Source organism: Equus asinus, chromosome 9, assembly GCF_041296235.1.
Source record: "Equus asinus isolate D_3611 breed Donkey chromosome 9, EquAss-T2T_v2, whole genome shotgun sequence".
Lineage (NCBI taxonomy): Eukaryota > Metazoa > Chordata > Mammalia > Perissodactyla > Equidae > Equus > Equus asinus.
In genome coordinates, this window is record NC_091798.1 from 53,894,575 (window position 1) to 53,916,224 (window position 21,650).

Genomic DNA, 21,650 nt, shown 5'->3' on the forward strand with positions numbered 1-21,650 from the left:
TCTTTATCAGATAAAAAATAAATATAATGGAAAGCTTCATGACTGCTTCCTGCCCCCCAGTGGGTCATCCTGCACCCTCCACCTTCAAGACCTGATCGGGAGAGGGCTGCATGCACTGCCTCCCTTAGGGACACGATTCCTACACCACACTCTTCAAATCACCTCCCTTGACCAGCAGGTTTTTAAAAAAGTTCAAACTGATTTGCCTGCTGGCTACTACTATTTTGTCTACTGAGGAAAACGGAGGTACTCTACAGACAGGCTTATGCAGGTTGTCCTACACAAAACGGTTCATATTTAGGCGGACTGACTTCAAATACCAGATAATGCTGTTGAGCGAGGATGGCGGTGAGGACTGTGAAATAATAAATGGAAAGCACTATGCAGGTGTCTGGCCCAGAATAGGTCCTTAAAAGGTGTTTATTTTATGAATTAATGAATAAGTGAGTGAACGGATAAACGATTTCATCAGAACTTCCTAGTGACAACATTCTGCATCGTTTTAAAAATTTCTGCCTTGTACGGTCCCCAATAGCATCTTAAATTAGTCACGGTTTTAGCTGAATTGGTGAGACGGTTGCTGGAAAAATATTTTCTAATTGAATTTTCATGGCTAAATAATTAACATTAGGCATTAATCTCTGTGGCTCCCTGGAGTCTGGGATTTGGAAAAAATGAGGACAAAACATACATGCCAAATATGGCCTGGATCTGACGAAAAAATGATAGCTCTTTATTATATAACTACTCTATTTCGGAAACTGGATGATGCTTCGTGTATATTAGCTTCCGTAGTTCTCATTAGCAACTCTATGAGGTATATCTTGTTATCCCCCTTTACAGAAAACATGACTAGTGCTCAGTGAGGTTAATTAATTACCTTAGCTTAGACAGCAGTGAGTGGAGGTTCAGGACTCTGAACACACATTCACCTGATGCCAGGCCACACTTCCATTCTAGCCCTCTGCCATTGTTCGATCACCCCTATCTGCCACCTACCTCTAAGTCCAGGGTTTAACTATAGTCTGAGGGCCAAACAGGGCCTGCTGCCTGCTTTTATAAATAAAGTTTTATTGGAACACCTCTCCTTTGTTTATGAATCATCTAAAGCAGCTTTCGCACTACAATGGCAGAGTTGAGTAGCTGTGACGGAGACCATATGACCCACACAGCTGGTCTTCTACAGAAAAATTTTGCTGATTCCTCCCTAGTATGGACACTCCTGTGTTTACAACTCTATCTCTTCCTGTCAGAGACGATACACATTTCTCTCTTCATTCGCTTTCTCCTTTCCAAATTCAAGGGTCAATTTTGATTTAGAACATATCAAAAGTGTTTCTCACATAACTTGAGATTTTAGAAAACAAATGGCTTTTGGTACTAAAACTCATAAAGCAATATGATAACATTTAATCAATTTCCTTTCTTGATCAGCCGGAGGTACAAGTGACACAGTTACCAGGCCAAAAATTGCCCAAAATCCTTAATAAGGTTAGTTTACCTTACCTATTTTAAGGAATCTAGAACTAACTGCTCTCAATTAATCTGCTCCACTCTTTGATCGCTTATTTATCAGATTGAGAAAGATAGATTTAATAGCGCTTGCTTGAAACAGGTTCTTTAATTGGAAACATCACTGCATTTAGCTCACTTTGTACTCCGGCAATTAAGAACAATTTGGAAAAGTGTTGTTGATTTTTTTTTTTTACACTATTGTCTCCTTGATTAGATTTCCGAAGATCCAGACAAAACAAATGACAATACTCGCTAGCACTATTGGTACAAATAAAAGCCCAATAGCCAGATTACTTACTATGAGAAATGTGAACCATCCTCATCCATTTCGTCAGTGTCTTACATTTATTTCCCTGTGTCCTTGTCTCTTGTGTGGGTAAGTGGCAATACCTCTAATAAAAGGCATCATTTTCCACCTACCTTTACACAATTATCTTTTTCTCCAAATAAGCCAAATCAACAGGAGAAATTATTTTTCTTGATTAAGCACCCACATTTCTCTTGGGAGGGAACAAAACAAACAATTAATCTTTCCTTATTTGTTCTCAGAAGTCCCTGCCTCCTTAAACGCAGGCTATCCAGGTACCTGTGGCAGCCAGTCGGCAGCAATTAGGCCTGAGCAGAAAATGAATGGACTCCGGGCTGAGGGTCTAATCTGTTGAGAGTCTGTGTGAGAGGGCAAGGTTATACCAGGAAAATTCCCTTGTTGTCGGAGCACTGTTCAGAATTACTACCTGACTTCAGCATAATTAACCAGGCTTGGGAATTTATATGAACTAAGTAATTGGAAAGAATTAGCAAGAGATATGTACATTAATCTTTACCAGTTACACAGTGTTTAATGAAATTAAGGGTCTTGTGCTCACTCCTGTCTTGCTTAGTTTGCACACTTTCTACTGCACCTGTAGAACAAGGGGAACATGTCATATGAAAATTTTTAAAAAAAAGAACAAAAAACCTCCAGGGGGAAAACTAGAAACAATCCAAAAACTCAAGAGCAGGCTCTTAGTTAAATTATAACACAACCATAGGATAGGGTAGAGTATTATGGAGCCTTTATTAAAATTGTTTTTAAAAAGAATATCTATTAGAGATACATTCTGAAATATTTATAGATGAAAATATGATATGTGGGAGTTTTCTCAAAATAATATGGGATGGTGGGGTAAAGTGTGGGAATACAGATGAGATCAGATTGCCCGAGTTGATAACTGCTGAAGCTGGATGATGGGTAACTGAGATTTTATTATCTTCTACTTTTTACATGTTTAAAATCTCCATAATAAAAAAATTAAGACATTTTTAAAAATCTTGTCTTAGAGGAATGTTTAACACATAGTAGATGTTTGTGATATATTTTTAAATTGAAAGAGGAGTTTGTAAAGCATATAGATGACATACCAGATATTTTAAAATATATGATTAAAAATACACATAGGAAAAAGACAAAGGAAGCACACCATAACTTTGAGATGTCTAAGTCAAGGTTTCCAACCTTGCCATTATTAACATTTTGGGCCCAATGACTGTTTGTTATTGGGGGCTGTCCTGTGCACTGCAGGATGTTTAGCAGCATCCCTGACCTCTACCCACTAGAAGTTAGCGAGTATCACCCCCATCCTCAACTGTGACAATCAAAAATGTCCCCTGTGCATCACCAAATGTCCCCGTGAGGTAAAATTATCCTCAGTTCAGAACCAGTGGTCTATGACGAAGAATTACAGAAAATTATTTTTATTCCTTATGTTTTTCAAAGTTGTTGAACATAAATTAGAACAATAACAAAAAATACTGTTATACTAAAAATATATTAACCTGCAAGGAGAGAACTCTTGATATCTGTGAAGAACTAAGACTATTTATATCAGAAAATAAAGGACTATGGAAGAGATGCGTAGTGATCTTCCCTTGAGTAAACCAGAGTCATGAAGCTACAAGTGAGCCTCACTACAAAAGCCAGTTCTTTTAAAACTCATGAGTCCATCACACACAAATTCGATAAAATAGAAACCAAAAGCATCTCAAGAATAATTTGGGCTTGCTATAATCTTTTCTGAATGGAAAACTGCAGTACTGAAGAGAGATTCTAGCCCACTATAGCCACCTTAAAGGAACTGATATTCACAGAAATACAATGCTAGCTCCAAGTGTTGTTTTTTATCAGATAAAACCATCTGCTCTGGGTTTTTTTTTTTTTTTTGGTGAGGAAGATTGACCCTGAGCTAACATCTGTGCCAATCTTCCTCTATTTCGTATGTGGGATACAGCCACAGCATGGCTTGATGAGCAGTGTGTAGGTTCACACCCTGGATCTGAACCTGCAAACCCCGGACCACCAAAGTGGAGCACGCAAACTTAACCACTACGCCACCGGGCTGGCCCCAAAACCATCTGCTTTTTAAGATAAGTTTGAATGTGAATAAAAAGTACTATGTGGTCTTTCTTTCTCTCCATATACATGAAATGGCATCATTCACTACTTGTTTCTAGAAGGGGCTTTCCAGAAATGAGCACAGGTGTGTCTGTTATCAACACGCATCTCACAGGGCCTCTTTCTAGAAAAGCATGCAGCCATAAGCCCTGGCCACAAGCACAGCCAGCTCTAGAAGAGGATTTAATCCCAAACATTCATCTTATTAACACAGGGCTCTAGTGTAGGCCATTGAACCTCAACTAATGACTATTGAGAGTTTTTTTTTAATCAGTACAGACTGCCGAACTAGGTGATCAACATTTGATAATTGATAGGTTTAAAACTCTCAAAGTTTAAGCCTGATCAAAGCTTTAGGGCCACGGTGCACTGGAGCGCATATTTCTATCCCATTCCCTCCTTTCAAAGAGATTCCTCTCCAAGAAATCATAGACATTTTTGAGGTGCCTAGAGTTTTTCAAATGGTCATGACTGATCTCACCTCCACTGACTATATTACCTCTGAAGCCTCATTATGCACAGTTCTGTAGGTCAGGATTTCACCAGCCTTGTCTAGCCGAGGTGAGCAAGAATGCACCATCTGAATTTTTAAAAATACTGGTTTAATTCATTTCCTTGAAAGGCACGTGTATTGTTTTCCTTAAAAAACAATATACATGGCCGGTTTCAGAAATTTAAAAAACTGTTCAGCCCTAAAAATTATTTTAAATGAAGTATATGTCATTTTGAGAGCAATGGGAAACAGGCAAATCACTGAGAAAAATAAAATGCATTTGAAATTAAGCAGCACAATTCTCTGTAATTAAAATGCAAATCTTTAAAATATATAATGAGAAGAAATATCATACAATGTCCTAAGTAATTATTTGTAGACTTCATAAAGGGTTTTCAGTTTAGCACAAAAAAAGTCTAACTACCGTAAGACGTAAGAATCTACAGGTCATTGCTTACAAAAACTAAATTTAGAAAAAAGAGACTTCTGAAGTTTTTTCTTCTTCATATTTTGTCAATCATTTCACCAATTATGATGAAAACTTGTCTGTCAAGTTGTGTTAGGGTTTTCCTGTATGAAAAACCAAGCATTGAAACAATGTTACAGGATTTCCAACCAGGCACAACAGAAACATGTATGCACAACAGAACCGGAAAACACTTGCTAGCAATGATGGATTTAAGTTATTAACAGATCAAAAAGAGATGGATGGTGGTTTGCTTTTCTTAATCTACATCATCATCTAGATCTATTTAAAGATATGTGGTGACTAACAAACTTGGTTAAGGTTTCGATAAAATCAGTAAAAATAATCTGCCCCCGTTACATTGAGTCTGTATCGATCAATAAAATCACTTGTACAAGGAAAGTACTGTTAAGTACTGACAATCTCAGCCATTAATATTATTTAACACAGCGTTCACAATCTTTAACGAGAACAAAGAACAGTCTGTCTCATGTTATAAGCAGAACCATTATAGATACTGTTACTTCTATAGGCTTCCACCGTGATTTTCTGAAGTTCAAACTGTGCATTCCTCTTTCACCAATGCACCCCTCCCCCCGGTACATAAGGTCTTGTTCTTTACCTCAGTTGCAGTTTAAAGGAGGTCCTTTGTAAGAAGCGAAGCTGCCATTACATCACTTCTTAATCTGTGAATTAAACTCAGGATTCTAAGGACCTGAGCTGTGGGAAATAGGGGGGCATTCGAGACAGCATGGGGCTTCCCTGAAGCATTCCCAGTTTACTCAGCGTCATCAGTGCCTTTGCCTTGTCAGGGGTGGATGAAAAGAGAAATGTTCGATTACTCCTCAGCCAGAGTTGGATGGTTAGGAACAGACGTATGTGTATGACTTAAAACCATGAAAATGGAAGGTGGAGACAAAGAAAGGATAAAGATATTTTACATGAGAAATTTTTAACCTTCATAAACATCTATGATTATATGAATGATAATAATGAGAAAACTCCTTTAAGAAGTAAAACTAACTTAGAGATAATTATAATTCTAAGATCTTAAATAGAAACCTGTCTAAACTTGACCTTTGCAGTTTTGACAACTCCTCATCTCAGTAGTTCATAATGTGTAGTGGTCTGTAATTTTGCTGAGAGCAAGAGGGAGCCCTTCACTGGTAAGTGAACCACGAAACATTAAAGACCCGAATCTCGGTTCAGTTTAATTTAGTCTGCTGTTTTCAGGTCAATTATGCCTACCCTACAATTTTCATAGAGTAGTTAAAAAAAGAAAAAAACAGGGGCCAGCCTGGTGGCGCAGCGGTTAAGTTCGCACGTTCCACTTTGGCGGCCCAGGGTGCGCCGGTTTGGATCCCCGGTGCAGACCTACGCACTGCTTGGCAAGCCATGCTGGTGTAGGCGTCCCACATATAAAGTAGAGGAAGATGGGCAGGGATGTTAGCTCAGGGCCAGTCTTCCTCAGCAAAAAGAGGAGGATTGGCGGTAGATATTAGCTCAGGGCTAATCTTCCTCAAAAAAAACCCCAAAAAACAGAAACACTTTCAGGGTCTGTTCAGGACTTGGGAGAAAAGGTTCCCCAAAAGAATATTAATTGCTACCACTTTTTAAAGAAGTGAAGAAAATATAAAAATATATATCTAAAAAATGGCTCTTGGTCATAAAATAGACATTTTAGGCAATGTAAGAATAAAGTATCAAATTTACAAGTGGTTTAGAGTCATGAAAAGCAAGTCCATGAATGTACTTAGTGTGGAAGTAAGAAAATGTGGTTCATAAAACGGTTTAAGAGCATTTTCCAACTAGTACAGAAACTGCTTATCAAGTGAAAGAGAACATTTCTGAGAAAACACCATGGTGGCACCAGACACGCCTGCTCGACACTTCATGACCACGTGATTCTGGAGGTAACTGGGACCTTGCCCAAGCACAGTCACGGGGCAACAGGTGATGAAGCCGCACAGCAGCTGTTCACCCGACAATTTCAAAATGAAACAGAAGCAGTTTCCACTGGATAATGGGGAAGGGAACCAAGTTGCTGCAGAATCGTCAGGACAGTAAAGAAGCTCGTGGAAGAGAAAGGTAAGAGGCTAGAAAGTACGCCCAGTGGAAGTAGGAGGGTAGCCTACTTTGGAAGAAAATGTCTTCTTAAGCACAGTAGGTGGCTAAAAAGGGTCAATGACAGACACAGAGACTCTATAATTCTGTGAACCCCATGACATTAAGCCTACACACAGGCGACGTATTTACATCATGATTCAATCTCTTTTGGGGCAATCTTGTGGGGATGTTGAAGGTCTATTTTACACCACACATGTACAACAGGTTGCATTTTAGAAAGGTGTATGCTCCAGTTTGGCCTGAGTTGAAACACACTCTAAGTACAACTAGTCACTTGCTGCCGTAGATGGACCCTACCAGAGGTTGCTGCTAACCACATTCCCATCCCTGAAGGAAAAGGATACAAAGTCCATTTTTATTTCAGAAGCAAACAAATAAAAATCTTATAGTCAGTAAAATAACTAAACTTGTTTTCCAAACCGCTCCATGTTTGAAGAATGTATTACAGCGACATATGTCATTTTAGTGACATGTCACATGACATATGTATGTATGTCATTGCTCAGAGAAGTACAGACACTGGTAATGTCGGCCTAACCATGAAGAGTGATTTAGCACTGGAACACTCATTATGGCTCAGATTTTCTTGGAAAGGAATCCTTAAGATCCTAAAAATTATATAAGAAATTTTTTAAAATTCATCATTGAAATGGTAAGAAAGTAAGCACCAGCCTTAAATTGAATGAAAGTGGAAATCCTGAGAGATAAGCAAGCACCAAAGCTGGCTCTTCCCATGGAAATTCGTGAACCGTGTAACTTTGAGCATCTACTCTGGGAGCCTCATGGACAGAGGAAATGAAGATAAAGACTAGGGTTTGCTCAAGGCAGGTGGGCGTAGGGGATCTGAAAGGCGAGCTCCTAATAAAGCCACTGAAGGAGACATCCCCAGGGGAAGGGAGAATGAGAAATAAATCCCTTCACAGGTTTGTAACTTAAATTAATGCTTTTTGTGTGGCCCCAAAAAAACCCTTCAAGCTAAGAAGTCCCAGTTGATAGCATTCCCTGGTGATTGGCAAAAGAAATAAAAATTCTCTCTGTGTAAATTCAGTTCAATCCTGGCCATAAAAAAAAAAATCCCAAAGATTTGTACTCAAAGGTACAAAGAAATTGATTATCCAGCCAAAACACACACAAACAAAACACACACACATACACATAGACTATGAGGAAACAAAGCATCATGAGCAAGACCCAGCAGAAACAACAGATAGTCAACTTAGACCCATGAAGACATCAGTTATCACCATTATAAGACTCAGAATAAAAAACAGAATAGAAAATGGGGAAGAGGCAATGTTCAAAGGTACCTGAGCACTTCCAGAAATGTTGAAAGGTATCTACATTCAGATTCAGGGAGCACACACACACAAAAGTACTCAAAAATATAAATTAAAAAATCTACACCTAGATACAGAATTACTATAGTGATAAAGTTCCACAGTAAAATGGAAGGACACTAAAGATAAAAAGAATATCCTAAAATAATCAGAGAAAAGTGACAGATTACTTTCAAAAGGCAGAAAATTAAGCATTTCTAACTATTTGTAAGAATTGATATTTTATGACTTTTATTCTTTCTTACACGTCTTCCAAAAACAAAGAGAAAAATCTACCTATCTTTTAAAAATAGAATCAAATTCCTTCTATCTTATGATTACTATATGGATCCATTAGGTTCTTCTGTAATATGTTATTGAATCTTAGTGATCTTACTTTTCCTACACCTTGCAACACTTTGCCATTTCATGATCCTACGTATCATTTCATCATTACTCATCAATTATTGCCAACTATGTTAAGAAAATACTAAAATAATAAGAAAATTAAGATTGATGGAATTGTCTATGAGGATAATGAAATAAATAACAATAATTACATCACTTTTAGTTTTCGTATTGTGTTGCCCACGTACCCATCATCTTTCCAAAAAGCCTGGAGACATCATCTTTAAAGTTTTTTTCTTAAAATTTTCACTGAACAGAGCTAAATATTCAGAAATTTTCATTTTCCACCCAGAATGGTAGGGGAAAAAAATGACAGAGGAAAGTGTTTGACAATTATTAGAAGATTCAGACAATGACTACAGGGACAGATAGGAATATTCTAGATGACAACTGTCCAACAGAAGAATAATGGAAGCCATATATAATCTTTGTAACAATTTAAAATGTAAATTTGACACAAATTTTTTAGTAGCCACATTAAAAAAGTAAAAAGAAACAAGTAAAAGTAATTTTAATAACATATTTTGTTTAACCCAACATATACAAAATATTATTTCACATGTAATCATTATAAAAATTGAGATATTTTACATTCTTTTTTGTACTAAGGATTTGAAACCTGTACAAATTTTACATTTATAGAACTTCCTGAGTCAGACTAGCCACATTTTAAATGTTCATTAGCTACATGTGACTAGTGGCTTCCACACTGCAAAACTGGTTGCACAAGTAACTCTCAGATCATGAGACTTCAGACGATATTGTAGATAAATTTTCTCAAACTCAGGAATCAATGAGGAAAAGGGAAATGTGGTATTCTCTTGGAGCTTTTCACTCAACAGGAAGAAATTTACCATACACTACTTTGCATGAAGAACTTGGACCGTCTCATTTTGCTAAAACAACATGGAACAGTGTTCTTCCACTTGTTATGATATTTCTTCACCAAGATTTATTTGACAAATGCTTTACCTGACAAAAGCATACATAAAGGTGACTGCAAGGAAATAGATAACATAGAAACAAAAAAAACTCATTGATTTAGTCATTCTAGTTGGTGTTTATAAATCCGAAAGTAAAAATATTTTGCAGTTATGCAAAGATATTAGCCACCTTCGCTTTGACAAAACTATTAACCATCAAGGTTTTCCAAAGTATTGCATTTTAACAATACATATCTGAGAAAAAGAACCAGAAGCAATAATAAGCTAGAACCTATTAGAGATGTATTTAAAATCTGGAATTAGTACTTATAAGATGGTTTATGTCTCAGGGTCATGAACAGCAGTTGGTTGTCAGTTAGGCAGACTGTCCAAAGGATGCTGCCCATTTAAAAACTAAGAAAATATGAACTAAGACTTCGGGCTTGATATGTTGAAATTCTCATCAAAATTTTAATGAAGTTGTCTTTCACTCTCTCTTCATTCTGTAAATTATTCATAGAATATCCTAAAATTATGAAAAGCTAAAAATGGACTTCTGGATTCAGATGATAAACGGTGATGACCATTTTTCCTGGCATACTGAGAGTTAACGTGTTTAAAGAGAGAAAACAGAGGTTTGAAAGTACAAGCAAGAAACAAGGACTATTGAAAACAAACACCCAGGCAGATTAGAAAAACAAGCAAATAGAACTTTGAGAAACAAAAAAGCACAATATCAGGGGCCAACCTCATGGCATAGTGGTTAAGTTTGGCGTGCTTCTCTTTGGCAGCCCGGGTTCATGGGTTTGGATCCTGGGTGCAGACCTCCCCACTCATCACCCATGCTGTGGTGGCGATCCACATACAAAATAGAGGAAGACTGGCACAGATGTTAGCTCAGGGCTAATCTTCCTCAAGCGAAAAAAGAGTAAGACTGGCAATAGATGTTAGCTCATAGCGAATCGTCCTCAATAGAAAAAAAAAAGCATAATATCAAAATTTAAAAATCAACAGATGGAGTTCCACTTACAGTAAGATGGAGTAGATCTACTTTTCCCTATTCCTTCTGCTAAGTACGACTAAAATTCCTGGACATCATATATGAAGCAAACATAAGATTATGAGTGGTTGAGAGAAGAAAGGAGACTGGCCAGGACTCGGGGCATGGCACAGAGGTGAGTTTTATCTTTCCTGGATTTTTGTTTTGCTTTATGTATCTCGACTTGGACCACAAAAAAAGCCAGCAACCAGGAAATGCCAGCAGATGAAGACAAAAAAACCCCCAATACACACCTGTTTCCTCTAGCAATAGGACCGTAAAAGAGACAGCTGAGCAAGACAGAAAACTATTAAACACTAACCACTGTACTCCAGACACCACCACAGAAGAAACTGGCCCCACTCCACTCACTTGAGCGAACTCCTCGTGGGAAGTCTAGACTTCCACTCCAGTAAGGTGGTAAGGAAGCACCTGGTGCCAAGGCGGTATCAGAGAAGGCCAAGTACAGAGTCAGGACTTTCATCTCCACCAGCCAGTAATGTGCCCCCTCCCATGGGGTCAGTGGAGACCACGTGGGGCGCTGCAACTCCCATCCCCTCAGCAATAATAGGAGTACCCTCAGATGTCAATGAAGACCAAGTGGGGAATCTGGTCTTCTACCTTCAGCTGGTAGAAACAAGGTCAAGTCTGGCATCCACCACCTTTCCCTGACTGACCAGTGTCAGAGAAAGCCAGATAATACAGAAGGTTTAAATAACATCTAGAGTCTCACAACATAATGCAAAAATGTCTAGGATTCACCCAGAATCATTCATCATACCCAAACCCAGGAAGATCTCAAACTGAATGAAAAAGACAATCAATAGATGCCAACACTGAGATGACAGAGATGTTAGAATTATCTGACAAACATTTAAGGCAGCCATGATACAAATGTTTCAATAAGTGATTATGAATACACCTGCAACAAAGAAAAAACAGAAAAACTCAACAAAGAAATAGAGTTTCAGCAAAGAAATACTGCAACAAAATGGAACAAGTAACACAGGCAAAATTCTCGTGAAAAGTTTTTCTCTAAAAATTATGCCAGCTTGCAATTTTTCTATTGAAGAATGAAGAGGGACCTGCCCATTAAACCAGCCGCAAATACAGAAATGAAGCCATGACTAAAACTCAACCTTGCCCATTTGTTTTTTCTTTCTGGAAGATTATGGATCTTCATCTCTGATATACTGAAATTTTACCAGGTATGAGGGTTTCTGTCATTCTTTATGCTCTGTCCTTGGAGCGTCTTTTCTACGTAAAGGCTCATAGCCTCAGCTTGGGGAAATTTTCAACTATTTTTCCTTTATGCATTCCCTTCCCTACATTTGTATTTCCCCCTCTTCTTTCTTTCCGGAACTCTAGAAAGAAGTAGAACATTAGACCTGGATTGGTCCTCCATGTCTCCTGTCTTTTGTTGGAGAGATTTTGTATCTGTACTTTATATATCAGTGTCCCAACTAGAGAGGGCACCTACTGAATGTTTTCAATTGGATAACACAACTAATGCTCAAAGCTCTCGTGTGTTCTCAAATTGTTTCTTTTACATAGCATCCTAGTGTCATCTTTTGGACGTTAACACCTTTGCGAAGTTTTCTAGATTTATCAAATCAATTTTAAGATACATTTTTTGTCCAAAATTCTCTCTTTCCTGAAAAGGCAGTGTTTTAGTTCATCTTGGTCTTTCTGTTCATGCTACTCATTTTCTTCAAATGCCTGGCGATCCTTGGTTATCCGATCTCACTGAAGAAAGCAGCCTGGTTGGCTTGGGCAGGTTTCCTTAGCTGGTACTTCAGGCAGAGTGCTCACCACAGGCCTCCTTCCAAGTGGAAAGACAGTGTGGGTGGAGCATGCAGTCTGGTAGGCTTTTCCTTGGGGTCAGTGAGCAGGAAGGGGTTGTCAAATTGGGGGCCCTAATATCCACATTAGAAGCCTTAGTTCTCAGCCATTTTGCTTAACATTTTGTTGTACTGTTTTGTTTTTAAGAGAGAAGTCTTTAAAAAACTTTTGCCTGGTCATAAAACATCAGGCTGCCTATATTCTCTACAGAATAAGTGGCCTGGGCACTTGTCCCATGAACACACCCTGCGTGGAGCCACTTGTTTTCCGTTTCACTGCTCACTTCGGCCTCTGCCTCACCGGCCGACTCTAAGTCCAGAAGCTCTCCAACACAGTCGTGTGCAGGCTGTCTCCCACCTCCACCACAGGCTCTCATGGCTGACTTTGGGCTGCTGCTTTTCGCTCTCTGTTGCATCAATTCCACATGCTCCCAGAACATTCCATCATCCAGAAAGTTGTTAAAAATTTTTCTTCCTATGATGATCCCCTCTTTTCCCTGACCATCCACTACTGAACTGTTCAGGTTCATTCCTTCTTAAGTTTTTATACTTTTATTTCAGTGGGTCTCAGGAAAGACGGGAAGTCTTCTCAAACCAGGAGATAACACTATATAAACTATGTTTGATGGTCAAATCAGCTTGGGAAAACCCAATTAATTTATTCTAAAGATTTTTGCTTCTATACAGATAACACAGAAAACAGATACATACCCATGGTTTTCATACGATTCTACACATTCAAGTTATAGATTAAAAAATCAGTGATCTATTTGATCTATCAAATGAGTTGGGGGTAGACAGTCAATTAAATTGTGATAGCTTATGATTATAAGGTCTTTTCCCTTACTCTTATTATACTTAAGTAAAATCATATATTAAGGCTGAAAATTTTCTCTTAGAAAATCTATAGTGCATAATGAAAAGAGCCTATACTAGGAATTAAGAAACTAAAATTCCAGTCTTAGTTCTTTAACTAATATACTCCAGAAAGTGAGGTAAGTTCATTAACCTCACTAGACCTCAGTTTCTGCATCTCTAAAATGAAAGAGCAGCATAGGCCACCTTAGGAAACGTGTGTGGTGCACCCATGCATGGTCCAGAATGTACTTGTTGCTCCTTGGACAAGAGGAAGAGTTGTTTCCTCTGGCTCTCTCACAAGCTAATCTGTCTGTTTTATGGGGGGGAAACTGAGCCCAGAGGGATGATTGTGACCACAACTGAAGGGCAGGAGGCAAGCTGGACTAGATAACTTCTAAGTTCCTTGTGAGCTTAAGACTCTATGGCTCTGGGGTATTAATACTCTCTCAGGTTTATGGGCCCAAACAGGGCGAGCCTACCCAGCTCATGCCGAGATGGCTGAGTTGCAGGATGCTGCCTGCTGAGAAGTGCTAGTGGCACCTACACCCTGGGGCTCAGACTGTTTCTGAAGGTGAGTGGGATCCTAACTGGAATTAAACAGGTGAGGAAGAGGAACAGTAAAAACTGTCTTACTTCTAAAGAGACTTAAAAACACCAAAAGATACCAAGAAATGATACTTAAGCCAGGGTTTTCACTTTAATTGGCATTGATAAAGCATTCACACTCATCTTTACAGCTTCCATCTAGCTCCCACTGCCTGCAAATAGAATCAGGTGGGAAAAGGGAGAAGAGAAAGTGCCCTTGAACTCCTCAGGGACTTAACTGACAACAAATTGAATATTAAATGCACAACAGGAAGCACGCCCTCTCAGTCTTTCAACCACATCTTTCAAGCCCTATTTCTGGAATAGAAAATTCTAAGCTCAATTTGAGTGTCACTGTAAACTCCTCTCTGTGCCAGATGATTTTATCCACATATTTATATCCAAAGTACAAACAACTTAAGATGTTTACACAGTGTAGTAATGGAAGCCATGTGTCAAACACAACGGGAGAAAAAAGAATAAAACTCTCTTTAGAACTAAAGTTTGAAGATACACAATATCTGTGGAAAATCTGGCTTACAAATAAGAATGCATTGTTTACCTATTCCATTTAATTATAGAGAACATGCATTCTTACTCTTTGCATACGATGTCTAAAGTCTCGTTTTTTGGTTTGGTTTTGCTCTGCAGTGTTGCCTGAAGCTCTGGAAGTCTCATAGCTCCATATGCAGAGCCCCAAGGAACACAGCCACACACTTTCCTGTCATTTGTGGTCCCCATTTCCTTCAATCTCCCACTTCCAGGGAGAGGCAGTGAAAGATCCATCCCATGTCCGAAGGCAGTAAGGAGAGCCCTCCTGAGATGCCCTCAGGGCCTCCAGCACGTCAGCCTTCCTATGTGAGCACTGTAAGGACCAGAAAACTACAGGAGGCCAGGAATGGACTCCTGGCATCTTTCCACTAGAATAGAGTCCTCTGAATTTATCACCAAGTACAAGCCTGTGGCGACAGCTTCTCCTCATCTTCTAACCACCAGTGATTCAGGCACAACCACCCAGGAAAGCTCTGCAGAGAAAATAGGATACTTGCTTCACACAGTCCATAGGTGCTGCCTAAACAGACTCCACCTTAGGGCTAATGCTTAAAGGAGTTATGAAGATCATAATGAAAGAACACAGCCATGGCTGCCCATTTCTTTGATGTAACAGGTCTTAGGTAGACCATTATGTTAAATTCATAACTCTTAGGTGAAGTCCAGCTCTTCTTTTTTTGAGAGCCAAGATTCCCCCCAGACCCCTGCCCTCCCAGACACGCTCACCTCAGTCATTCTCTTGTTTCAGCTTCTCAAGTGGACTCAGGTGTCCTGGCTGAACGCAAGGCTTGCCCCCATTAAGTAGTTGTCCTGCACACTGCTCTCGGACTAATGACAAATACAGTGAATATTCACCTGACACCTCTAAGCCTTTTCATTTTCAAACTGGGGGAAAGTTTGAAAAGCTGACACTGCTCCATCCTTTGCTTTGCTTTTTCTGTCACTTGGCAGAGAGACTACTTCTGTCTTGTCTTACTTAGGTCGTTCTGCTTGCTCCTCTCAGCTGCAGAAAGGAGCACCCTAATGCACTCTTTTAAAAATATACCTTCTAGACTTATACAATGAAAACTATAAGACATTACTGAGAGAAATTGCTAAAGACTTAAAGAGATGGAAAGAGATTCCTTGCTCATGGACTGGAAGAATAAACATAGTTCAAATGTCCATACTACCCAAAGCAATCTACAGATTCAACGCAATCCCCATCAGAATCCCAATGACATTCTTCACAGAAATAGAGCAAAGAATACTAAAATTCATATGGGGCAATCAAAGACCCCAAATTGCTAGGGCAATCCTAAGAAAAAAGAACAAAGCTGGAGGTATCACAATCCCTGACTTCAAAATGTACTACAAAGCCATAGTGACCAAAATGGCATGCTACTGGTACAAAAACAGGCACACAGATCAATGGAACAGAACTGAAAGCCCAGAAATAAAACCACATATCTACGGTCAGCTAATCTTCGACAAAGGTGCCAAGAATATAAAATGGAGAAAAGATAGTCTCTTCAATAAATGGTGTTGGGAAAACTGGACAGCCACATACAAAAGAATAAAGGTAGACCACTATCTCATGCCATACACAAAAATAAACTCAAAATGGATCAAAGACTTGAAGATACATCCTGAAACTATAAAACTCCTGGAAGATAATATTGGTAATACACTCTTTGACATCAAACTAAAAAGGATCTTTTCAAATACCATGTCCTCTCAGACAAGAGAAAAAAGAAAAAATAAACAAGTGGGAATTCATCAGACTAAAGAGCTTCTGCAATGCAAAAGAAACTAGAATCAAAACAAAGAGACAATCTGCCAATTGGGAGAAAATATTTGCAAATCATATATCTGATTAGGGGTTAATCTCCATCATATATAAGGAACTCACGCAGCTGAACAATAAGAAAGCAAACAACCTGATCAAAAAGAGGGCAGAGGACATGAACAGACATTTTTCCAAAGAAGATATACAGATGGCCAACAAACCCATGAAAAGATGTTCAACATCACTAATCAGGGAAATGCAAATCAAAACTATGCTAAGATACCACCTTACGCCTGTTAAAATGGCTATAATCACTAAGACTAAAATTAACAAATATTGGAGACGGTGTGGAGAGAAGGGAACCCTCATACACTGCTGGTGGGAATGCAAACTGGTACAACTGCTATGGAAAACAGTATGGAGATTCCTCAAAAAACTAAAAATAGACATACCATATAACCCAGCTATCCCACTACTGGGTATCTACCTAAATAATCTGAAATCAGCAACCCAAAGTAACATATGCACCCCTATGTTCATTGCAGCACTATTCACAATAGCCAATATGTGGAAGCAACCCAAGTGCCCATCAACTGATGACTGGATAAAGAAGATGTGGTGTATATATATAATGGAATACTACTCAGCCAGAAAAAAGACAAATTCATCCCATTTGCAATAACATGGAAGGACCTAGAGGGAATTATGCTAAGCAAAATAAGCCAGACTGAGAAAGACAAACACCAGATGATTTCACTAATATGTGGAATATAAACAAGTACTGGGACAAAGAAAATAGTTCAGTGGTTACCAGGGGAAGGGGGGTGGGGAGGCACTGGGGGTGAAGGCGAGCACTTATGTGGTGACAGTCAAGAAACAAAGTACAACTGAAATCTCACATTGATGTAAACTATTATGAACTCAATTTAAAAAAAAATATATATATATATAGACACCTTCCAGTTTTCAAAGAAGTTGGCACGTTATCACAGGCAATTTTTATATGTTCATTCTCAATTTGATTCCATGGATGTACTAGCCAGGCCCACTGAAAATTCAGTTTCTCTATCTCCTCAACACCCAAACCTAAAGGCCAGGAATGTTATGAAAAGTAACAAATCTTGGAGCAGAAAAAAAACAAAAACAAAGTAATTTATAGAGTTGAATAAAAAAAAGCAGACAGACCCTCTCTACATCAGTTTTTAACTTCATACTAAATTCTCACTTCCCTGATTCACATCACTAGTTTTAAATAGAACCTAATTATAGCTAAAAGAACTAACTAACAACATATTTATAATTTTAAACTTTCTTTTTTTTAATCTAGAATGTTTGGTTGCTTGACACATTTTGCATCTCACCCATAAGTTTTGAGAAAAACATTAAGAGGTATGATTATTTAAGGTACATTATATCGAGGATCTTAACACATCTTACCTGTAAATATGTTTCCAAACCTTGTCGTCGTTGTTCCAAGACTTTGGGGACCCAGTTCCTAACATGTTTAGAAGGGATTTCTGGAGTTTTAATACATTTCTTAAGCTATAAAGACAGAAGAAGAAAATATCTCTTAATTATAAAGATATTACTTGGAGGGAAAAGCCAATAAAAGAAAGTGAACCACTGCTATCTCCAGTAAGAAGATAGAGGACAATATAATTACAATGAAATTTTGACAGAAAATTCTTTACGTGGCTGTCCTCCATGTTCAGGTTTCAGGACATGAGCTTTGTGGTTTTGCTAGTTGTTGCCACTGTTGTACACCATCTGGTATTCCACCTCGGAATTATTTTTTCCCAAAAAATTTAAAGTTCAGTAAATGAATTATAAAGGAAGTAAATAAGTTTATAATTTCCAAAAGCAATTAATACAACGAAATTTTGCTTGGATGAAGTACTTTTCTGATGAAAAGTCTTTCTGCATATTTTTTTCACATTAAAAGGCAAAACAAAATGCAAGTGTTTATAATCATCATCCTTGGAAATACCATATGAACTAGACCACATCATCTGGAGAGTTTCTTGAATGTTCTAATAGAACGAACTAAAAAACAGGGCGACTGATCCTTCTAACATTCCTAAGAATTAGGTCCAAATTCCGTTCATGAAAAGTGAATGATGGTTCTCAGCTAAGCCTTTCTCGGCAGCAGTTTTAAGGGACTATATAAAGAAAAATTCTATTGGAATTTGAGTCAGAGCTGCCTGTGGTAGGCGCATCCTACCACATCTACATCCTAAACCTGTGAATGTCATCTTACATGGCAAGGAACTTTGCATATCTGATTAAATTAGGGATCTTGCAATGGAGAGATTAGCCTCGATTACCCAGATGGGCTAAGTGTAATCAGAAGGATCCTTATAAGAGGGAGGCAGGAGGGTCAGAGTCACAGAGGGATTGGAAGATACTGGCTGGCTGGCTGTGATGATGGAGGAAGAGTCATGAGCCCAGGTGACCTCCAGAAGCTGGAAAAGGGAAGGGAATGGATTCTTCCTACAGCCTGTGGACACTCATTTTAGCCCAGTGAAACTCATTTTGGAATTCTGACCTTGAGATGTATAAGGTAATAAATTTGCATTGTTTTAAGCCACTAAGTTTGCGCTAATTTGTTACAGCAGCAATAGAAAACTAAAATACTGCCTCTAAAATAGAATCAATTTTAATGTTCTAATTAAAAACTTGGAAAAACCTAGTGAGGTTGCTCCTTTTCTACACATGCAAAGAAACAGCATAATAAAACACTAAGAAAAGACACACAGTTAACCCCCAGCAGCTAAAACTGTAATAATATATTCACCATTGACTATTCCAGGCTGAAGTTTACATCATGAAAAAGAAGGCGTCTTTGTGCACTTCAAAGATTAGCACTTCCAGGTCAAGACACTAGGCTGAGCCTGTATTTGCCGCCTCTCCATACCTGAAGTGCCATTAAAATAATAGTGTGAAAGTGCTAGCTGCAAACTCCTACATCTATTTTCCTTGTCTTCCTCACCAACAGAGCTCCTATACTGTTGGGAATAATAATGTATTCAGGTAGATCCAGCTAAAAAGTTCAATTTCCCAAACCCCCCTGCAGAAAGTAGAAGCCAATGGTAATGAGAAGTCACTGAGAAGAGTTTTCCATAAAAACTCTCTTAAAGTGGAACAGATGCAGCTAGCTTGCACCTTTTGTCCTACCTCTTCACCTTCTTCCTGCCTAGAATGTGACCATGATGGCTGGAGCTGCAGCAACCACCTACACCATGAGGCAACTTTGAGGATGAAAGGCAGGTGCTCTAGAAGACTGAACAGAAAGAAAGAAGGAGCCATGTGTCTGACAGCCTTCTGGAGCAGCCACAAGAGCCCCGAATGGCCCACCTCCAGAATTGTTTTCTGAGAGCCAAAAAAATCCAGTTTTTAAGGTTACTAGTATTTGGACTTTCTGTTTTATAGCTGAATTTAATCCTGATAGACATTTAAAAAAAGCAAAAAGTCAAGGGAATAGGACACAGAAGAATGAAGAGAACAGGGCAGGGAGCAAGGAACAATCACCAAGGGATAGAGACACAACTTTCTAAAAGACAGAAAGTGGGAGCAGATCAATGAGAAAAGAGAGCAGAGGAAACCCCAGCCCAGACCACCTCAAGAAGGAGACTGCAAAGAGTTTGAACCCCAGTCTTCTCAGCAGACCCGAGAGGTTTGTGCTCAGGCCTGGCATAAGAGGAGGAGGGAACAAGAAGACAGATTAGACCACACCATGGCCTGAGCCAATGGACACTCTACCCCAACCCCCATAGGTGGACTGACTAGCAGCCTGATTTCATCTCTAACATACACACCCATACCCCATAAAAAGGGTCAATGTCCCTAAAGAAAATGAATGAAGTGTCTGGGCTGAACAAGGCTGTCTGCCATTCTAGTTATTCTGGCTTTCATGGGGCCCCCAGCCTAACAGCTGGCTCTCTCCCCTCATGCCCTGTAACGAAGCCCTCCAGTCAACACACTCTAGAAGGACCAGACTTATGTACCCAAGGCAGAGGAACCAATGACAAATGCCCAGAATAATTAATCTAGTTAAACGGGCAATCAAGGATCACTTTTATAGGAAAGCCTGCACTATGAAAGAGGAAGGACAAGAAAAACAAGTGGAACAACCAATCCTAAAGGAAAGAGATAAATCAAATAACGGAAGAGATCTTTAAAAACTCTAGGATCTGCAGAGAGATCTGAGAAGACATTGCTCCCAGAAAACAAGAAAAGGTTGATATGAAAAAGAAACAACCAGAAAAGAAGAAAGAGATTTTGGAAATTAAAAACATGACACAGAAATAAAAAATTAAAAGAGGCAGAGTATAAAATCATGGAAGTTTTTCAAAGTGGAGAACAAAGTGAGAGAAAAGGTACATGAAAAAATAAAACACCAAAAGGATTAATCCAGGAAGCTTAATATAAAATTAATAAGCATTCATAAAGAATAAGAGAAATCCTTAGAGAAATAATTAAAAAAAGTTTATATGACCTGATATACATCTTCAGATTAAGAACTCATTGAGCACCAACATAATAAAAAGAGACCCACACTTAGCATCATTTATCTGCTGAGATCTCAAAATATTAAGGACAGAGAGAAGATGGAGGGGAAACATCAGGTGACAAACAAAGGAAGCAGAACAGCAGTGGCAAGTGACTTCTCATCAGCAACGGTGGACACCAGAAGATCAATGCCTCAAAGACGGAACTTGAAAACGGATTTCTACAACCAGCCACCAGCAGTCACGGGTGAGAAAACAAATGCATTTTCACACATTGAAAGACTCAGAATGTTTACCTCCCATGTCTTCTATTACACAAAGTTGAGCATCTGATTCTAGAAAACTGAGAGATTAAAGCGAGGAAAAGGAAAAACAGGATCAGGACGCATAGCTCCACCCCATCAGCATGGGAAGGGAAACCCAAGGACAGCTGGGCAGCTGCTTAGAGAACTAGCAGTCTAGGCTGGAGCAAAAGGGCAGCAGATTTGGAGAGGGGAGCCTCTTGGAAGAGGGCTGACTTCATGCAGTAGAGAGAAGAGAGAAGATGGACAAATTTTAGGATTTGTTAAAGCACATTATTCTTTTGTCTATTAGAAAAAATAATTTGCAGGGAAAACAAACAGCCCCTGAAGAAGGTCACGGAAGAGAAGGCACTGAGCTCCTCCTATGTGTTATTCCAGTGTCAGAGACACTTCTGCCCTCACGGGGCTTACATACCAGGAAACAGACAAGAAACAAGTTAATAAAAGAGTAGGGGCAGATAGTAACAGAAGGGGGTGTGTATTGGGGGCAGTTGGGGAAGGCTGTGTGAGGTGGGAGT

The 21,650-nt window shown here is 38.9% G+C and overlaps 1 protein-coding gene across 25 annotated transcripts in view; it reads right to left on the reverse strand.

Annotated features, from left to right (window-relative positions):
• Positions 1–21,650, reverse strand: part of SNX24 (sorting nexin 24) — a 140,949-nt gene that overhangs the window by 35,553 nt on the left and 83,746 nt on the right. For 23 of the 25 annotated variants that reach the window (XR_011505885.1, XR_011505884.1, XR_011505882.1 and 20 more), the window contains one exon: positions 17,760–17,864. The exons of the other annotated variants lie outside the window; for them this stretch is intronic. Coding sequence is in view for 19 of the 23 variants with exons in the window: in XM_070517521.1 (XP_070373622.1) it covers positions 17,760–17,864 (105 nt within the window). In the remaining 4 variants the exon portion in view is untranslated. The remainder of the gene's footprint in view (positions 1–17,759; positions 17,865–21,650) is intronic. 25 annotated transcript variants of the gene reach the window in all.